The sequence below is a fragment of the Cetorhinus maximus genome, chromosome 8, assembly GCF_964194155.1.
Source record: "Cetorhinus maximus chromosome 8, sCetMax3.hap1.1, whole genome shotgun sequence".
Lineage (NCBI taxonomy): Eukaryota > Metazoa > Chordata > Chondrichthyes > Lamniformes > Cetorhinidae > Cetorhinus > Cetorhinus maximus.
This window is the reverse complement of record NC_135886.1, coordinates 41,265,884-41,287,548: the sequence shown is the minus strand read 5'-3', so window position 1 is coordinate 41,287,548 and position 21,665 is coordinate 41,265,884. Positions and strand designations below refer to the sequence as shown.

General features: G+C 42.2%; 1 protein-coding gene across 3 annotated transcripts in view; it reads right to left on the bottom strand.

Moving 5' to 3' along the window:
• The window catches only part of LOC144683571 (NADH-cytochrome b5 reductase 3-like), a 35,124-nt gene extending 19,900 nt beyond the window's left edge, over nt 1-15,224 (bottom strand). The window contains exons 1-3 of one of the 3 annotated variants that reach the window (XM_078546721.1): nt 15,085-15,224; nt 836-985; nt 680-752 (exon numbers count right to left, since the gene is read on the bottom strand). In XM_078546721.1, the coding sequence (XP_078402847.1) occupies nt 680-752; nt 836-985; nt 15,085-15,099 (238 nt within the window). In that variant the 5' untranslated portion in view covers nt 15,100-15,224. Of the gene's footprint in view, nt 1-679; nt 753-835; nt 986-4,252; nt 4,388-10,919; nt 10,943-15,084 lie in introns of those variants that run through there. The other 2 variants (XM_078546722.1, XM_078546720.1) reach the window with 2 other exon arrangements.
• Nucleotides 15,225-21,665: the final 6,441 nt, after the last annotated feature.

The window sequence follows — 21,665 nt, the reverse complement described above, 5'->3', positions numbered from 1 at the left end:
AAACAATTAGATTGGAGTCTAGGGAGAGCATTAGAATGGAGTACAAATTAGATTGGAGTCTAGGGAGAGCATTAGAATGGAGTACGAGGGGAAACAAAGCTGGAAGGGGACATTGTGGGGCACAGTACCCTTAAAATCCTATCCGGTGTTTGGGTTCCCATTAGTTTGCTGGAAATGAAGTTGCAGGTAATTCAGATTTTTATTTTTAGGAACACAAGAATCCTGAAATGTATGAACCACAATAACATTTAAAGCAACACTGAACAAAATCTCTTAATCCAAGCATAGTTGGGAGTGTCATGGAAGTTGTATCAGTTCTTTCCCTACAAGGTAGCTCTAAACAAGGGTATTGTACTATGATTGGTCAGCAAAAGCAAACAAGGAGAAAAACAAAGACCTAATCAATCAAGACAGACAAAAACTGAGTCACTCCAGGTGCTAGTAATGATGCACAGTGCAGATACAAAGCTTGTATAAATAAATAGTAAGCACAGGTACAAGTGGCGCTGCATGGTGACGTCCAAATAAGATACTAGTATGAAGATTCTAGTCTCTGCTAGATCATCAAGGGAAAGAAAAGTTTGCTCCTTTACGGAGCAAGTTAAGTTTCAGGACAAGTGTGAATCCAGGTTGTTCTTGTGTAGCCTTCAGCCAATAAAAGCTGCTGCAAGTAACTTACCAACAGGCAAACCAAGAATGTGATCGGCTGAAGGAAGAGCAAAGCGAAACCGCCTGGTGTCATGACTCACAATCTGTTCAAAAAGAAAGAAGAGTGATAGTCCTTTCGCATATTAATTTTTGAAAGACTGAATACTTAGAAAAAAGTCACACTCACCTCTTTATCTATTAGCCGCAGTGGATACTTCTCATTGGCATCTTTCAATGTGATTGCAGATTTCTTTTTTTTGGACAAAACATAGTGCCCCACAATAACTCCAACTGTTGTTACGAAAACGGCACCAATTGCAAAAAGCACTCCGGAGGTCTGTAACACACATCATCATCATCTCATAGCAACAGGAAATACCAAGCACAAAAATTAAGAGCTACAGCATATTTACATTCATTTTTAGTGAGAAGTGGTTCAGGATCACTTAACTCAGGTGACAATTATCCAATGACATTACTTGGAGCTTGTAGTTAAGAGTAGAAAGACCAATATAAAAAAGGTGAACATTATAGTTAAAATGGCAAAGAACAAAATACAAAATTACATCACATCTGAACACAGAGGTCTCAGCCTGTTTAAAATAAAAGCAGTTTCACATGAACAGAAGTAGTGAAGATGCACCAAAATTACATGGCATAACTTCACACATTTTACCAAAACAGTTCCACCACAAAAAAAAACTTGCTCAGGCACCAAGCAAACATGGACACCCAGTTTACCAATGTTTAAAACAGCTCAGTTTCATAAATCACTAGAGGATTAGTTTTAAGTTACATTTATCATGCCACAGAAATCACCTAGTGAATCTAAAGTTATTGGGCCAGAATTTACTGAAACCAGCAAACAAACATCAGGCATCCTTTAGCCTTGACCTTGCCAGTTTGAGCAGCAAGTTTGTTACTGGAGAAGAAAAAGAAAAAAAAAGTGAGGGGAACAGCAATTAAAAAATGAATTAAACTTTCTGCACAGGAATGCAGTGTGTCAAAAAAAGGAACTAGAGGTAAAGGAAGAAATATGCAAACATATTAGGGAAATAAGCAACATTGGGGGGGTTTCAACTACCTCAAAATTAATTGGTCAGAAGATGTGGGTAAAGTGAATAGGGGAATGAAATTCCTATAATGTATACAGGGCTTCTTTCTAACCCAATGTACAAGAAGCCCAACAAGGCAAGACTTTCCACTGGATCAGGTAATGGGAATGAACCAGAGCAGAGTAAGAGAAGCAAAAATTGGGGAACATCTAAGCAATAGTGACCATAATATGGTTTAGGTTAATAATGGAGGAGAGAAGCATGAACAAGGCTAGGTTTATCAATCATAGGAAAGTTGATTTTAGGAGCTGATAATAGAACTTGGGAAAATAAAATTAATATTGCTAAACTATGATGCAGAACTTTGGGAAACATTTAAAACTTTGTTACAAGGCCAGGAAAAATATATCCTGCTTAAAGACAAACTAATCATCAGGGAGACACCATGGATAAGACAAGAGAGAAAAATTAAGGAAAAGGGTACTTAGTACATGGACTTCACAGAATTACAGTGCAGAAGAGGCCCTTCGGCCCATCGAGTCTGCACCGACACGAGAAACACCTGACATACCTACCTAACCCCATTTACCAGTATTTGGCCCATAGCCTTGAATGTTATGATGTGCTAAGTGCTCATCCAGGTACTTTTTAAAGGATTGAGGCAACCTGCCTCCACCACCCTTCAGTGCATTCAGCGAGAACAAGACATGGGAGAATATGAAGAGACCAGGAGAGAAGTTTAAAAAAAAGATAATTTGCAAGAAGAGGAACCATGACATTAAATTAGTCCAGGAACAAATATTCTACTGGCACATAAAGGAAAATTGAGATGAGAATAGTCAAGATAAAAATCAGGCAGGGATAGTGAAATGGCAAAAAATATTAAATTACTTTGGTTCAGAATTTAATAGAGAGAAGTCAAGTGGGAATGACATCAGATGATATTAATGGTTACTGCATTTAAATTAAGAGGAAAACTATTAATAACAACTAATTAAACTCAGGAAGATACAGCTCCTGGTTCAGATGGATTGTACCCACTCATTCTAAAAGAATTTAGGGAAGAGATGGCACAGGCACTATTGTATGCATTCAATAATTCCCTGGAAAAAGTTGAAGTGGAACGAGGGCTGGCAGATAGCTAATGTTATATCCAGAGGGGAGGCGAGGTAGTGGTCTTGTCACTGGATTGGAAATCCAGAGACCCAGGGTAATGCGGGGACCCAGGTTCGAATCCCACCATGGCAGATAGTGGAATTTGAATTCAATACAAATCTAGAATTAAAAGACTAATGATGACCATGAAACCATTGCCGATTATCATAAAAACCCACCTGGTTCACTAATATCCTTTAGGGAAGGAAACCTACTGTCCTTACCTGGTCTAATGAATAGTCGATGTGGATTTCAAAAGAGAATGCCTCATTTAACAAACCTCGCTGAATTCTTTTAAGAGGTAACAGCAAGACTAGACAAGACTAATGCAGATGTAATATATGTAGATTTCCAAAAGACCTTTGATCAGGTACCACATAACAGACAATGTATAAAGGTCATAGCATGCAGAGTCAGGGTTGGAGTAGCAGCATGGATAGCTCACTGGCTTAAAGAAAGCCCAGAGTAGAGGTAAAGGGTGGCTAGGTGGCAGCAAGTGGGATCCCACAAGGATCAGTGGTATGAACACTTAGTCACAGAACAATATAGACTTTGGAAACACAATTTCTAACTTTGTGATCACCACCAAAAGATTAAGGACTGCAACGCATTACAATCCATTAATAAACTTGATTGGGCACAATTGGCAAATTAATTTAAGGAATCACATATTACTTCAAAAATCTAAATCTAAATGGGGTAGAGGTACAAAAGGATCTGGGAGTAAAAATACAACTTCTAGTGATGTGAGATGCAGGTCAATAAGGCAATAACAAAAAGAAAACTAACAAAGCAAAGGGTTTATTTCTAGGAGGGCAGAATTGAAAAGTAGATAAGTTTAACTAAATTATATCAAACCATGGTTATTCCACACTTTGAATGCTGTGTACAGTTCTGGTTGTCACATGACAAAGCAGATACAGAGACACTAAGAAGGTGCAACAAAAAAAAGTTTTAAAAGGCTGATACCAAAACTGAGGCAATATGCATCAGGAAAGGATAAACAGGCAAAGTCTTTTTCCCCTCTTGAAATGAGAGGGCTGAGGGGTGACCCAATGGAGGTCTTTAAAGTTATGAAGGTTCTGGCACTGTGACTTTGGGGAAGAGCAAAATTAGAGGTCATCAAAACAAGATAGTCACCAAGGAATAACTTAGGTCATTCAGAAGAAACTTCTTTATCCAGAGAGAGTAGTAAGAATTTGGAGCTCACTATCAGTGATTAGATCAGAGCAGTAGTACAGGTGCATTTAGGGGAAGTTAGAGGGTATATTTAAAAAAAAAGTGTTAAATGAGGAAGCCCTACTGGAGCTTAAAAACACAGGCATGAATATTTTAGGCTGAGGGGCTTGCTGCTTGCTTCTGTGCTGTACATTCGATATAAAATCAATAAGTACCTGGGGCCTGCTTGAACAGGGCAAGTAACTGTATCCCCTCAACCAGCTTGAAGAATTAATGAACAGTGCATCTTGGGCAGCAGCTTCTGGATTTAAGCTTAACTGCATGTTTGTGTACATCCAAAAAGAGGTTACCCAATTTTCACAAAACAGTAAATGGCATTATCCTCACCATTCAATTTTGGCCATTTACATGGATTGCAAGCCACTGGTCACAATAAAGAGCATTATGCAAATAAGTCAGCATTCGGTACGAAAAATATTTTAACTCAAGTTCAATTTAACTAGAGTTAAGCAGGATAAATCCAATGTAATTTTTATAAAAGTATATTATAGGCTTGTACCTCAATTTAGAAGCATAGGAAATAGGTGTGGGCCATTCAGCCACTTCAGCTTGCTCCACCAGTTAGATCACGGCTGATCTTCTACCGCAAAACACCATTTTCCCCACACCATCCCTTGATGTCTTTACTAAGCACAAATCTTCGATCTTTGTCTTGAATATACTCAATGACTGAGCCTCCAGAGTCCTCTGGGGTAGAGGGTTCCAAAGATTTACCACCCGAGTGAAGAAATTCCTCTTCAACTCAGCCCTTAATGGCCTCTTATCTGAGACTGTGTCCCCTGGTTCTAAAGAATGCTACACGACTGAAATAGCTCAGGTGAGTATAACAGCCAAGTCGCATGCACCGTTACTGTGAGGCAAAATGCCAGTGGTAAGCAAGTCAAAAATTCAATGGGTACATAACTGACCCAAGAAGTGTGATTAAATAGACCAAGAACACCGCAAAAGAAACTGCCTTACAGTTAAGCACATTTAAATTCCACTGCAGTACAAGCGTACAGAGAAGTCATCTGTCAATGTTAATTCATGAAAGTATGATTTAAAACCTCCAAGTCATTGAATAATCAGTTTAAAAACAAAATGGTAGCTTGACCCGAGATGAGAACCAGTTCAAAATAAAATGCTTAGGATAAGAACATGTAAACAGGATAGGGTAGTAAACAGGAATCCTATCACTTCGTACGAGTTTGTTCAAACTCAATTGATTAAGCTTTTCACTTTGGTCTAAAATGCTTTTCAATCAGACCTGACTACACTAACATGATATTTATACTCCCTCGTGATCTAATGAACATCTACACAAGTATAACTAGGAATAAAATGGAAAACGGTATGAGAACATTAGATCCTATTTTGTACCAAACTTGGCTACAGTTTCAAAACGCGGGTGCCAGGCCTGTTAGGTTGTTGCCAGGGGTCAGTACTGGCAGGTGGTAAATCTTTGGAACCCTCTACCCAAGGACTCTGGAGGCTCAGTCATTTCATTCCCAATGACATTTAAAATAAGGCTGACACAGCTAAGCAGCTCCTTTACGTTGTCAATGTTTAAACTTCTACCTGATGGGAGAAAATGAAAACCTGTCAGCAGTTGGAGCATTGACAGAAACACCCAAAGTAATACTGTTGATTTGCTGAATTTTTAAAAAATTGGTAAACCCCATGACCAATGTAACAAAATGAGGTAGCACTGCACTGAATTACCAATGATATCTAGCTAATGAAAGCTGTCCTCGTATGACCTTATTCCCAAAATACTGACTTCTCAGCTTACAGTTCTTTTGTAAGAAGCTGGATCAGTTTCCAGCATTTTTTCCCTCAGCTACTTCCACCACTAGATCCAAACTGTTTATCGCCCGCAGTACAAGCATTGAAAAATCCACTTTCCACAACCATTTAGATCTTGCAGGCAAAGTAAATTATGCCATTCATTTTCCATGAATATTACTTTCAGACAAGACTGGGACATTTATACAATATTTTTGTAATCCAGAGCACAAATTAATTTCAAGCAGTTCATCCTAGGTTCGGCGAGGGCCACACAGCTTCAGACCTCTTTACAGCCTTGGTCCAAATATGGACAAAAGTGCAGAATTCCAGAGGTGATTAACTGCCCTTGACATCAAGGCAGCATTTGACTGCACGTGGCATCAAGGAGCCTTGGCAAAACTGAAATTGGGAATCAGGGGGAAGACTTGCCACTGGTTGGAGTCATACCTAGCACAAAGATGGTTGTGGTTGTCGAAGGTCAATCATATCAGTCCCAGGACATTGCTGCAGAAGTTCCTTAGGGTAGTGTCCTAGGCCCAACCATCTTCAGCTGCTTCAATGACCTCCCCTTCAGAAAGGCGGATGTTTGCTGATGACTGCACAACGTTCAGTGCCACTCGCAACTACTTAAGACACTGAAGCAGCCCATGCCTCCATGCAGCAAGACCTGCACAACATTCAGGCTTGGACAGATAGGCAGCAAGTAACATTCACACCACACAAGTTCCTAGGCAACGACCATCTCCAACAAGAGAATCCAACCATCTCCTTTTGATGTTCAATGGCATCACCTTCACTGAAACCTCAACATCAACATCCTGGAGATTACCATTGACCAGAACATTAACTGAACCAGCCACATAAACACTGCTACAAGAGGTCAGGATTTTGTGGCTATGAATTCTGCAAGTAACTCAGCTCCTGACTCCCCAAAGCCTGTTCACCATCTAATAGGCACAAGTCAGGAGTGTGATAGAATACTCTCTCCACTTCAAAATAAAAACAGAATTACCTGGAAAAACTCAGCAAGTCTGGCAGCATCGGTGGAGAAGAAATCAGTCAACGTTTCGAGCCCTCATGGCCCTTCAGCAGAACTGAAGCATAGTTTCAACAAGGGAGAAATATAAATTGGTTTAAGGTGGGTGGGGGGGAAGAGACACATTGAGGGTGTGGTGTGAGCAGATAATCAAAAGATGTCAGAGACAAAAGGGTCAAAGAGGTGTTGAAGGTCGTGGTCTTTGTCTGAGAAAAGTGCTAATTAAGAATGCAAGACAGGATATTCAAAGTACAGCTCTAGTGGGGGTGGGGTGGAAAGACTAAAGGTTTTAGTTTTAGATTTAAAAATAATGGAAATAGGTGGGGAAAGAAGAATCTATATAAATTATTGAAAAAAAAGGCGGGTGGGGGGGGGAAAAGAAACGGGGTGGGGATGGGGGGAGGGGGAGTTTAAGATCTAAAGTTGTTGAATTCAATATTCAGCCCAGAAGGCTGTAAAGTGCCTAGTCGGAAGATGAGGTGCTGTTCCTCCAGTTTGCGTTGGGCTTCACTGGAACAATGCAGCAAGCCAAGGACAGACATGTGGGCAAGAGAACAGGGTGGAGTGTTAAAATGGCAAGCGACAGGGAGGTTTGGGTCTTTCTTGCGGACAGACCGCAGGTGTTCCGCAAAACGGTCGCCCAGTTTGCGTTTGGTCTCTCCAATGTAGAGGAGACCACATTGGGAGCAACGAATGCAGTAGACTAAGTTAGGGGAAATGCAAGTGAAATGCTGCTTCACTTGAAAGGAGTGTTTGGGCCCTTGGACGGTGAGGAGAGAGGAAGTGAAGGGGCAGGTGTTGCATCTTCTGCGTGGGCATGGGGAGGTGCCATAAGTGGGGGTTGAGGAGTAGGGGGTGATGGAGGAGTGGACCAGGGTGTCCCGGAGGGAACGATCCCTACGGAATGCCGTCAAGGGGGGTGAAGGGAAGATGTGTTTGGTGGTGGCATCATGCTGGAGTTGGCGGAAATGGCGGAGGATGATCCTTTGAATGCGGAGGCTGGTGGGGTGATAAGTGAGGACAAGGGGGACCCTATCATGTTTCTGGGAAGGAGGAGAAGGCGTGAGGGAGGATGCGCGGGATATGGGCCGGACACGGTTGAGGGCCCTGTCAACGACCGTGGATGGAAAACCTCGGTTAAGGAAGAAGGAGGACATGTCAGAGGAGCTGTTTTTGAAGGTAGCGTCATCAGAACAGATGCGACGGAGGCGAAGGAACTGAGAGAATGGGATGGAGTCTTTACAGGAAGCGGGGTGTGAGGAGCTGTAGTCGAGGTAGCTGTGGGAGTCGGTAGGCTTGTAATGGATATTGGTGGACAGTCTATCATCAGAAATTGAGACAGAGAGGTCAAGGAAGGGAAGAGAAGTGTCAGAGATGGACCATGTGAAGATGATGGAGGGGTGGAGATTGGAAGCAAAATTAATAAATTTTTCCAGGTCCCGACGAGAGCATGAAGCAGCACCGAAGTAATCATCGATGTACCGGAGAAAGAGTTGTGGGAGGGGGCCGGAGTAGGACTGGAACAAGGAATGTTCCACATACCCCATAAAGAGACAGGCATAGCTGGGGCCCATGCGGGTACCCATAGTCACACCTTTTATTTGGAGGAAGTGAGAGGAGTTAAAGGAGAAATTGTTCAGTGTGAGAACAAGTTCAGCCAGACGGAGGAGAGTAGTGGTGGATGGGGATTGTTGGGGCCTCTGTTCAAGGAAGAAGCTAAGGGCCCTCAGACCATCCTGGTGGGGGATGGAGGTGTAGAGGGATTGGACATCCATGGTGAAGAGGAAGCGGTTGGGGCCAGGGAACTGGAAATTGTTGATGTGACGTAAGGTGTCAGAGGAATCACGGATGTAGGTGGGAAGGGACTGGACAAGGGGAGAGAGAAGGGAGTCAAGATAACGAGAAATGAGTTCCGTGGGGCAGGAACAGGCTGACACGATCGGTCTGCCAGGACAGTTCTGTTTGTGGATTTTGGGTAGGAGGTAGAAGCGGGCCGTCCGAGGTTGGGCGACTATCAAGTTGGAAGCTGTGGGAGGAAGATCTCCAGAGGAGATGAGGTCAGTGACAGTCCTGGAAACAATGGCTTGATGTTCTGTGGTGGGGTCATGGTCCAGGGAGAGGTAGGAGGAAACGTCTGCGAGTTGACGCTCAGCCTCCGCGAGGTAGAGGTCAATGCGCCAGACAACAACAGTACCACCCTTGTCAGCGGGTTTGATGACAATGTTGGGGTTGGACCTGAGAGAACGGAGTGCAGTGAGTTCAGAGAGAGACAGATTAGAATGGGTGAGAGGAGCAGAGAAATTGAGACGGCTAATGTCACGCCGACAGTTCTCAATGAAAAGATCAAGAGAAGGTAAGAATCCAGAGGGAGGGGTCCAAGTGGAGGGAGAATATTGGAGGTGGGTAAAAGGATCCGTTGAACGGGGAGAGGACTCCTGCCCAAAGAAGTGAGCACGGAGACGAAGACGGCGGAAGAAGAGTTCAGCATCATGCCGAGCCCGAAATTCATTGAGATGAGGGCGTAAGGGTATGAAACTAAGTCCTTTGCTGAGCACTGAACGTTCAGCATCGGAGAGGGGAAGGTCAGGGGGTATAGTGAATACGCGGCTGGGGCTGGGATTGGAAGATGGGGTGAGGACGGAGGGACAAGCAGGGGTGGAGGGTCCCCGATGGGTGTTGGAGTCGATGAGTTGTTGGAGCTTGCGTTCCTTAGCACTTGAGAGAAAGAGAAAAAGTTTCTTGTTGAGGCGACGGATGAGGCGAAGAATAAAATGAAACTGGGGGCACGCGCAGCTTTGAAAAAGGGTGCGGCGGTGCTGCTGGAGGGAGAGGTCAAGTGTGTTCATATGGCGGCGCATGGCACTGAGTGTGGATCTCAGAATGCGACGGGAACAGCAGTCCGAGAAACGTTTTATGTCCCGGAGATACCTGTAATCCTGGGTGGGTTCGAAACAAGAGGGATGGAATTTCAGTTGAAATCCACGTGGGGTGAGTCGGAGACGGAGACAGTCACTGAGAAAGGAGATATGGCTGTGAAAGCGGGTTTTAGTAAACACCTTGTCAAACACCAGGAGAGAAATGGAAAGCAATGAAGGTGAGCAGGGCAGAAGAGACAGTCGGAAATCCTGTCGGAGGACAGAACCATACTTCTTCCAAGAGGGCATTTTTTTGAAGAGAGGTGGCAGTCAATCAAACACAAAGATAAAAACAAAAAGCTAAAAGCTACTGCGGATGCTGGAAATCCAAAACAAAATAAAAACAGAATTACCTGGAAAAACTCAGCAAGTCTGGCAGCATCGGTGGAGAAGAAATCAGTCAACGTTTCGAGCCCTCATGGCCCTTCAGCAGAACTGAAGCATAGTTTCAACAAGGGAGAAATATAAATTGGTTTAAGGTGGGTGGGGGGGAAGAGACACATTGAGGGTGTGGTGTGAGCAGATAATCAAAAGATGTCAGAGACAAAAGGGTCAAAGAGGTGTTGAAGGTCGTGGTCTTTGTCTGAGAAAAGTGCTAATTAAGAATGCAAGACAGGATATTCAAAGTACAGCTCTAGTGGGGGTGGGGTGGAAAGACTAAAGGTTTTAGTTTTAGATTTAAAAATAATGGAAATAGGTGGGGAAAGAAGAATCTATATAAATTATTGAAAAAAAAGGCGGGTGGGGGGGGGAAAAGAAACGGGGTGGGGATGGGGGGAGGGGGAGTTTAAGATCTAAAGTTGTTGAATTCAATATTCAGCCCAGAAGGCTGTAAAGTGCCTTGATCCACTTGCCTGGATGAGTGCAGCTGCAACAAAACAGGAAGCTTGACACTATTCAGGACAAAACAGCCAGCTTGATTAGCACCCATCTTAAAATTTCACTCCTCCTACCACTGGTATAGTGTACTGTTGTTCACTGCAGCAATTCACCAAGGCTCCTTTGACAGCACTTCCAGACCCACAACCTCTATCGTCCAGAAGAATAAGGCCAGCAGACACATGGGAACATTGTCACCTGCAAGTTCCTGCCCAAGTCACATACCATCCTGACTTGGGAACTATAGTGCCATTCCTTCACTATTGCTGGGCCAAAATCATGGAACTCCTAGACACAGTACCCTCAGCAGATGGACTACAGCAGTTCAAGGCAGCAGCTCACCACTACCTTCAAGGGCAATTAAGTATAGACAATAAATGCTGGCCTTGCCAATGATGTTCACACTCCACAAATAAATAGCAAATAACTTATTTTGAGGGCAGGGAATACAGATTTCATTGTATCAATACCTGCTAAGGACATGAATTTGTAAGCAAACACCCAGTTACTCATTCAAAGCCTCAGGCTAATAATTAAATGTTCCAAGTCAAGTTCTGTAGTACTTAAAGCATTATGTATGGCCTATGCCAAAAATATACAAGGACTGCACCACCTGGAGTCAGATTTTACTTTAGCTGGCAACTGGAAACACTCCCGGCCCACTTGTGCAAAGTGTGTGAAGGTTTGCTGCTGATCGGAGGACTTGATCACAAAATGCTGCCCCTATGACAGGCTAGTATCATAGTATTAAACAATTCACAAGAATTGGTTTGAAATCACAAATTTGATCAAAACTTGCAGAAAACAGCTAAAGTTTTAAAAGCCTATATTTGAAAGGGTAGCAATACAATAGTAGTGATAATAGAATACATGTTTACTGGTGGCCAGGACAGAGAAGAGCATGGGTGAACATGTAGTGCAAACTTAGGGAAAATAATTGCAGCCTCCCCCCACCCAGTTGTGAACTTGGACACTTTTCCAAATCACATAGGTACAGCCCAAATACAGAGGCCCCTTCTGTAACACGTGATAAAGGACTACAACTGAAAAGCAGACAACGTCAATCTCCTACCTCAATACACAGAATATTTTCAGTAGCCTTTTGCAATTAAGACTAGAACTAAACCACCACAGCTATGTACAGTTGGACAGCTTTTTAAAAAAAAAACAATGCTGTAAGACATATTTTGAATTCTGGGTGTAGTAATGCTCAAAAGTATTTCTTGTGTCATTGCTGCAGAACACTATCCTGCAGGCTAGACAACAGCAAATTAACATTTCACACAAAGAAAATCAGGGTGCAGTTGTTAAGACAACTTTGCAATTGCCCACGAGGCACTGGGTGAGGCAACATAAGTCTGTTCTAGCTTCAGAAACCTGACAATGGTTCAGTGGACCAAGATGATGGGAAGGGAAACCTTTTGGCGGAGTAAAGCAATTAAAGGTAGCTCAATGCCAAATATACAAGGTGCAGTTTGCAATTTTTTCAAAGAGCACTTCTATTGTCAGACCAGTAACTTCTCAACTACGGGCTCTGCAACCTCAGTATGAAATCCAAATTCAGGCCTGCTGAAATTGGTAAAATCTTCATACAAAAGTATAGCCATGAACAGCTCAAATGGTGCACCTCAAAATTTCCTATAAAAGCAAAAGAAATGCTAGTAGTAGACAATAGATTTATCACCCAAAAAGACAGGTGAGTTTTTTGGGTGTAGCTGCTCTCAGGAAAAATGTCATGAATTATTTTAACAATTTAGCAAACTGCCACTGACAGAAACTATGCATAGAAAATTCAACCATGCTTCAGTTCCAAATCACTCGCACAACCATGTGTAATGACTCTTATAATCTACTACAGAAAGTAGCACCACTATTCGCAGAGCAGATGGGGGGGCTCAATAGCCTCCACCTATTTCTGTACAGCATAATATAATTTCTTTAATCTCATGGGCTGACCAATGGAATTGGTGATTTCTTAAATCACAGGAGACAAATCTTTCAGGTCTATTCTCTCCATTCAAGAAAACACTAGAAAATCATACAACACTTCCACGCAACATGACTATAGCAGATTGTCACCATTAATTGAAATACACCTACATCAACTTGTAAAACACCACCTTTTCTTTTGTTATTTTGATGAATTCATACCTTATGGTTGACATCTTCCTGATTCATGTTTGCATGAGGGGGTAGAGGGGAAAGTAGAGCTGAGGCCACAATCAGATCAGCCATGATCTTATCAAATGGCAGAGCAAGCTTGAGGGGCCGAATAGCCTACTTCTGTTCCTAATTCATATGTTTGTATGTATGCTTCAAATTTTTATTTACAAAGTTGACAGGATCTATTTCTGTTTGTGTGTATGATCAATAAGATATACAATAGGGATATTTATCCAAGTGAATAAAAATAATTTGGAAAATATTTACAGCAAGCACCACGTGGTTACGTTGTGGAACCCATTTTAAGGCTGAAATTATAAGTGAATTACAATTGTTATGCAATAAAAAAGAAAAAAAATCACAAAAAAGACCTCCTGCATTGCAATTGATACCCAAGAAAATGATAGTCACAAACTACTTCAGCAGTTGTCTCTTTTACATTTAGTAGTAGATATTTCAGTCACTTCACTGCCGTCGTCCTGGCCGATTTGAGCAGAATACTGCCAATAATCATTTGGAAAGGTATTTTTTAGATCCAAAATAGGCCAAAACATTTGAGGAGAATCACACCTGGAAACTGCCAAATAGAATGCATGTAGTTTTATAAAAAAGGAATTTACAACTCTAATTTTAAAAAGTAGAAAAGAATGCAAAACATCTACACTCATGTCTAGCCCAGAGTTGGGCTAGACACATTTTTGCTGTCACCATAGCAATTCGAAGTGAAATGAGCTAAAAGCAAAAAATTGCAGATGCTGGAAATCCAAAACAAAAATAAAAATACTTGGAAAAACTCAGCAGGTCTGGCAGCATCTGCAGAGAGGAACACAGTTAACATTTCTGTTGAAGAGTCACATGGGCTCGAAACGTTAACTGTGTTCCTCTCCGCAGATGCTACCAGACCTGCTGAGTTTTTCCAGGTATTTTTATTTCAAAGTGAAGTGAGTTTGAACAGGCTCAAACTACAGTACAAACCAGTTCAGCACTAAACTGATCCCATGACATATCAAAAGGTAATTGGATTTCATTGAGGCATTTATAGTAGACCTACAGTATTAAGTATCAATTTAAACAAATGGCCAATTTTGGGAATGGAAATAACTATGTTTTTCTGAAGTTACACCAAAACTGGGATTTGAAAAAGGAAAATAAAAAACAATATTTGCCCCTGATCTCAAGAACTATAGGTGGGGCAGGGGGGAAATCACCAGGTTGCATAGAGAAATTTGAACAGAATATGGGTAGGAGTAATGTTAATTCTCCTTTTCTCCCATATTGGTTTAATTCCTTCTCACCATCTTGATTACTTAGTCAGGATAGCAGTTAAACTCATTTAGAATTAACTGACTAATAAAAAAATGGCAGCCAGCCACAATGCCAACTCTCAGCCCAAACAAACATACTTAGAAAATTAGTTTTAAAAAGTGAAGAATTCTTTAATTTGAGCTTAAATTGAAAGCAGACTACTGATCATCTTTTAGTATGTCATTAATATTTACCAGCAGAGTAAATTTCTTTAGCAACCCTTAGTCAAAGCACTTTAAACAAGTTCCTGTGGTGTACTACTTGCTTGATTGCAAAGTCTTACTGTTCCAAGAAATTAATATTAACTGTAATATTGCTCCCAAATACAAGCAAAGCCACTTCTTTAAATGACAAACCAACTTTCAAACCAGTTTCAAGGACATACTGCCACAGGAACATTTTTAGACTGTGACATTTTGGCAGTAGTTTCCATTATGATTCACCCACTACTCAAATATTCCTACAGAACATTCCAGGTGCATTTGCATAAATTCAGGGAGTACCCGCACCCCACCTCCCAATTAGCCCGAATTAGACACAAGCTTTCTTTTTGTTCACAATATGACTTATTTTTCCCATTGCAGTTGGCACGATCAGGAGCAAAAAATAAAATACAAAATAGCCATAGAATGAACACCATAAGGCCTTAAAACCTGCTTCCAAGTGGCTATAAACACAGCAATGGAAGACATTTTACCAAAAAAATGCAACTTGCTCCCAGATACCCTGTTTGTACAGGGTTAGGGTTATTGACAACTAGTTGCAAGGAAGCCCCCTCCCCTACCCTCCCTGCACAAAGACCACTCCCTCGACCCTCACCTCCCTCCACAGTTAACGCTGGCTGCGATGCTCCATCAGCTTTTGCTGAAAGAAGCCTGTTGAGATCCGAATTGCAAACCCCCAGAGACATTTTCTCACTAACCAGTGAATACGCCATGGCTGAATGGATCCAGGGAGGCGCCTCCTCTGCAGAAAATCAACTACCTACTCCCGCCCTTCACGCTCCCAGAAACCCTTCCGTCTTATACGCATGCGTACTCCGCCAGGCAGAATCAGGTGGGAGTGGAGACAGCGCCATCAAACGGCTGGGAGGACTCATCGCTGCTGCGTGAGTGCGCCGCCCAGCGGCCAGGATGGCTCTTCACTGCTCGGGTGACAGCGTCGCCGAGCGGCCGGGAGGACTCGTTGCGGGTCGGGGGGTGGGGGGGGTGCTCATCTGGAGGTGATCAACTGGAGTAAACAGTACAGTCATATGTATTTACATGGCACCTTTACTGCGGGGGAGACGCCCAAAAATGCTTCACCATGGAGGAAACATGCCTATTTAAACAGACTCACCAACACTGTTGGCACATTCTGGAAGGGTGGAAAGATAATTGGACTCCAGGTGGTAGTTTTTCTACTTGTCTTTGGGATCTGGGTGCCACTGGCAAGTTTGCGTATATTGTCCAGCCCCAATTGGCTGTTTCTCGACCCTTCTGTCAATGCGAACAGTTTCTCCCTATCTACTCTATCAAGACCATTCATGATTTTGAACACCTCTATCAAATCTCATCTTAATCTCCTCATTGGAAAAGAGAACAACCCCAGCTTCTCCAATCTATCCACGTAACTGAAGTTATGCTTAGAACCATTCTCGTGAATCTTTCTGGAAGCCTAGCTAATGCCTTCACATTCTAGTTGCCCATCAACCATTGGCTCCAAATATTGGGCAGAAATTCCCCCCCCCCAAAGTTGATGGGCAGGTGCGTGTGGGTGCACTTCCGATCAGCGCCCCCGATCGGAGACGCGTCGCCATTTTACGTGGGTGGGCCAATTAAGGCCCGCCCAGCATGACGTCCGTAGGGAAGCGCTATGTGCTTCCTGTGCGGGCGGGGGAATCCCAAAATCGAGAGTGCACTCTTTCACGCATGCGCACGAATGAGTGCACTCATCTCCCTGAGGCTAAGTGGCAGCCTCAGGGAGATCGCCTCTACTTTTAAAAATATTAAAAATAGAGAAAAAAAAATTCCCTTACATGTCCCCTCATGTGACAATGTCACATGAGTTAGAATGTGTTCATAATTTCCATGAAAACTTTAATAAAATTTTTAAAACCCTACATGAAACCTCATCCCACCTGTGGATGAGGTTTCATGTTTTTCCTAGTTGCCGCCGGGGATCCTGGCCTGCCCACCAACCTTAAGGTTGGACAGGCAGGTCCACTAATTACTTTAATTGATCTGTCAATGGCCTCAATTGGCCATTGACAGGTCGGCGGGCACGCAACTGATTTTGCTGCGCCCCAGCCTTCCTGAAAATTGAAATGGGGCAGGGTGATGTCGGGAGTTCCGCCCGACTTCACCGCGCGTCATTTTACACGCCGGCGAGTGGGCCCCTCCCCTGCTCACCGATGGTAAAATCCTGCCCATTGTGTTAAGTTTGAAATCATCATCCTTATCTTCAAATCCCTCTATGGCCTAACGTCATATCTCTACAACTTTCTCCAGTTTTATATTCTTCCTCTTACCCCTCAAACCTCTGCTTGTATCCCACACTTCCACCATCCCATTATTTGTGCACAACTTTCAGCATGCTGGCACTAATTTCTGGTGCTCCCGCCTTGAACCCCTTTATCTCCTCATGTTGTTTTCCAGTTTTAAAATGTTTTCAAAGCCCACTTTCAAACAAGCCTTTTGTCACCTCTTCTTGTTCTCTCCCATAGCTTAACATCCATTCTTCATCAATTTCTACTTATATTTGGCAGAGCACTGCAGCTGTATAAATGCAAATTGTTGTTGATATATTAGTTGGCAAAGCAAGCAGTTCAGCCACAAAATATCCCAAGATGACTCGAGAATTAAGGTGATTGGTAGAAGAATTAGAGGGGACATCAGGAAAACTTTTTCACCCAGAGGGTGGTGGGTGTCTGGAATTCACTGCCTAAGTTGGTGGTTGAGGCTGAAACGCTCAACTCATTTAAAAGGTACCTGAATCTGCACCTGAAGTGCTGTAACCTGCAAGGCTACAGACCAGGTGCTGGAAAGTGGGATTAAAATGAGCGGCTAGTTTTTTCTCTTTTTTGGCCAGCGCAAACACAGTGGGCTGAATGGTCTCTTTCTGCACCATTACTTTTCTATGGTTCTAATTGAAATATGTTGCACTTTGGATGTGCTGATTCCAAGCCTGGTCCTAATCCACCTTCCTATTGAGTTAGACTCTGTTTTAGGATTACCCTAGTAAAACTTGTAAAAATACTTTTCAAGGTATGGAAAGGCTGGAATATAGCTTAATTAAAATGATATCAGGGAGGAGTATAGATAGTTACAATGGTAGATTTGAAAAACTTGACAATTAATAAGCAAAGAAACTAAAAACTTGTGCGGGCAGGACAAGTAGATAAGGTATTCAAAGAGACCCCTTTTAGCTACAGAAGGACCCTTTACAGATGCTAGGTGCCATTTGCCAAGACTGCACACTAACAATGAAGTTAACCTTCCATCAGGAAAAAACAGTTCTGTGTTTGGAGGACTGAAAAAATATGCCTGGGGCCTGCATGGGATCAAGATCATAAATTTGAATGAGTGAAGGACTATTGACATTGCTGCCATTCTATATGACTACCATTCTGTTAGCAGACTTGGTAGTGTAATAAATTTTACCTCCAAAACCTGAGATTCTGTCAAGTGGCAGGGAACAAAATTACCACTACAAGGTCCCTGCGTACAGCAAGACAGCTGGCATTGAGCTCAAACTTATCAGAAGAGCATTAATGCCTTGGTCAGGACACAATGCTGAAAAGGCATCCTGCACAGTGAGCAGAAATAGGCCGAGTGGGAGAGAACCAGGTAGTGAAAGAGAGCTAAGGACTGGCCAGGCATAACTTCAAATCATACAAAATTAGCGTTTATAGTTGCACAAATCTCACAGTTAAAGGCATAAACTGCTGAACAGTGAATCAGAGTTATTGTTATAGAACCATTGTAGCATAGAAGGGGGATATTTGGCCCATCGAGTCAATGCTGGCTCTTTGAACAGCAATCCAGTCAGTCCTATTCCCTGCAGTATCCCAGCAGCTTTGCAAATTTATTTCCATCAAGTGCCCCTCCAATTTCCTTTTGAACTCATTGATCAACCCCATTGCCACCACTTTCATAGTTTGTGAGTTCCAGGGCATTACCACTCAGCACGTAAAAAAGTTCTTCCTCACGTCCCCGCCGCATCTATTGCTCAAAATCTTGAATCTGTAGCTCCTGACCCTTCTGCCACCAGCTAATAGGAACAGCTTTTCCTGGTCTACCTTATCCAAACCTGTCATAATCTTGTACACCTTGTGATGACCTGATGAGAAGGCCCCTCCGTGCCCCCTGTTTGTTTGGAACAGTTTTTTTGTTTATAAAGATTTGCCAATTCAGTGAGTACTTAATTGTTTATGTGCTGTGATCATAAAAGAACCAATGGAACATGTTTTCTTGAGTTTAACAAAGAAAGAGGTTAGCTTTATTGTACTTAAACTGATAGTTTTGTGACTGTCATCTTTTTCATAATATTATTTTGGGGAATTGTAAAGTAGGCATATGTTTGTGTGTATGTGGATGGTTCTGCTGTGTGGCTGATTTAATTAAATTAGAGACAGATAGACTGCAAGGTTGAAATTATCAAAAGAGTTATCTGTGACAGGGCATTTGAGATGCTAATGAGTGAGTTAGGGTAAAATCAGCAGATAGGGTGCGAATGAAATTTGTGCTTTAATATAAGTGGAGAGGTGTTTGATGTTCAAAGAGACATGGTAGGATGTTCACAACTAACAAGATAAACAAGGTACGTTATTACATTGATTTTTCCCAAAAGCGCTGACCATAATGACAACATAAAAGATTTTAATGTTATGGGAAAAGTAATTCCCAAAGACATGGGGGAAACAATGGGATTTACAGATTAAAGAGGGAAAAATATATTTAAAAAAGGATGGAAGGCTGTGTTGGGTTGGGGGTGGTGGTGCATGTAATATCTGAAAGGTACACCATGTGAAATAGACTTGGGGAAAAGCCTCTCGCCACTTTGCAGAAGTCTGCTGTTCCAGTAACCAAAGTTGTGTTAAAAGCCTTTGGAATTCCAATGTCGAGTGGGTGCTTGTGATAACCTTGCTCGACTGTTGCTATAAATTTAAAATCTATTCTGGACTGTTGTCTTAAAGGGGGTGTGTATTTGGGATGACACATTTGGGTCCGCCTGGCAAATACCACCTGTCATATCATAACATGATCTAAGTAAAATAATGAAATACACACTGACTTTTGCACACACACAAACACACACACACACAAACACACACACACACACAAACACACACACACGCACTTATAAATACAGATTACAAAATGGGGAAGGATAGGTTGGCCAAATTAGAGTCCTTAAAAAAAGTAAAAGAGTATACAGTCTGTATTTTGGTACCTCACCTGGCTTCAGCTGAATTGGTCTTGATGCTTCCGATTTGAACAGGTCGGTGACTAAATTTGTTGTTGCTCGGGAGATTATAGTGCTGGGGATTGGATTCTTTTAAGAAATCTCTGTCTGCAGTAGGGTGTCCCTGGATGATCACAATCAGCAAACAAGGCTTGAAGCTTACCAGGTGGGTTGGAGAAAAAAGGAGGTAGGAGAGACCCCACTTAGGTTAGCTCCCAAAGCTGCTTGTCCTCAGTTCTGCTGAGAAAACATGTGCTTAAAACATACATAGGGTAAGCTTGTCATGTGACCTTCCTTCTCCAAGGGAATGAAAAAAGACATTGTCCGTGTATTCCAAAGGTGCCTTGATTAGCTCATGTCTGGTAGCTAACTTAGCCAGGGTCCCATTGTCCAAGTAATAAGTCTTATTGGCCTGAATCCAACATTTGAATGCTTCAGGTGATTGCTATAGATGACCTGCTAATGAATTAGGAGATGTGGGTCCTTCACACTCTCATGAAATCATTGCCTTTGATGGATTTTGCAGACAGACTGACTCCACTCTAATGAATTGGAATTTGGGATGTATAGTAATGAAAACTGGGGTTAGCCATCTTGGTCTGTGAATTCAAATCACTTCGCTCTCGGTGAAGCTGATCTTCACTTGTAATTTATCTTTGGGTGTTAACCATAGTTTTTCTGGATCTTAAGGTGTTCATTAGGCAGATCTGATGTATTCAGTCTGTGGAGGCCTTCATTGCCAATAACAATTTTAATTTTAATGCCTTGCCTATCTGGTTTAGAAATGTCCAGGTCCAGAAAACATAGTTTGATGTGTTTCTGGAACAAAATGAATTCAGAAAGGAGATCTGTTGACTTCCCATTGAGCACTGGAAATTTTGTGGTCATCTTTTAACCTTTTGCAGGATTTTTAATGCTATCTGGAGTTTTTGACAGCTATGCAAGTTTACTTCAGCTGCTTTAGGGTTAATTTAGCTCTGAGTTGCAGTATCTTCACTGGTCACTGCCTTACATGGTCATAGGTTACTACTTTACTGCAATGGTGGTACTATTAAGCTCTTTCTGTTTTTTCTCAGTTTTAGCTATAAACTCACCGATGAAGCAGTGATTTCGGCAGGTAAATGGCTGAAGGACTTCCAAAGTGAAAGTAAACAGTGAGCAAGGCTTTTTACAGGCTTCTTCTGGCTGCTAGGATGTGTTACTGAATAGATTCTTCTTCCCAGCCTAGCTTGCACTATTTAGCTTTTGCAGTAATGAATTCTCCTGTTTGTGAAGTTCTACTTAAAGTGAGACCCCTGCAGTCTGCTGTTTAGTTTCTGTTCCTGCTTAAACTTTGCAGCACGTAGACTTTAACTATTTAAGCTCACCAAAATTGGACAATCTTACGGTGACCTGATGCCTGCTGGCTGGAGCAAGGTGCGATCCCAGAATGTACAATTGTGTAGAATTCATAGAGAGCTGCAAAATCATGTACAGACAGTGAGTTTTGATAGTTGTTTCACTTTCACAACAATCCTTTCCTTCTGCTGGATGTAGAAGGGTTGAAGCGTATATATTTTGCAGTCCAACTTTCAAAAAACCTTGCTGCCATTCTGCCACCATGTTACGTTCTTCTCTTCAGCATAAACACACTAATCATACACAATGATTGGTGTAATAATAATGTGGATTCTTTATTTGAAGATAAGACTATAGACAGATAATGTTCACTGGGAGCTAAATATAGTACATCTCATCACTACCCTGCTGCCTGCCAACTGCCTACAAGTCATGGGACAAATATATTACATCCTGTCCAAATGTGTAATTTGGTACTCTAAGATATTGTTCCTTAAAGGTATATGCACATCATATCACAACAAAGGGCTTACAAAACAAAATAAAAACAGAATTACCTGGAAAAACTCAGCAAGTCTGGCAGCATCGGCGGAGAAGAAATCAGTCAACGTTTCGAGCCCAAACGTTGACTGATTTCTTCTCCGCCGATGCTGCCAGACTTGCTGAGTTTTTCCAGGTAATTCTGTTTTTATTTTGTTTTGGATTTCCAGCATCCGCAGT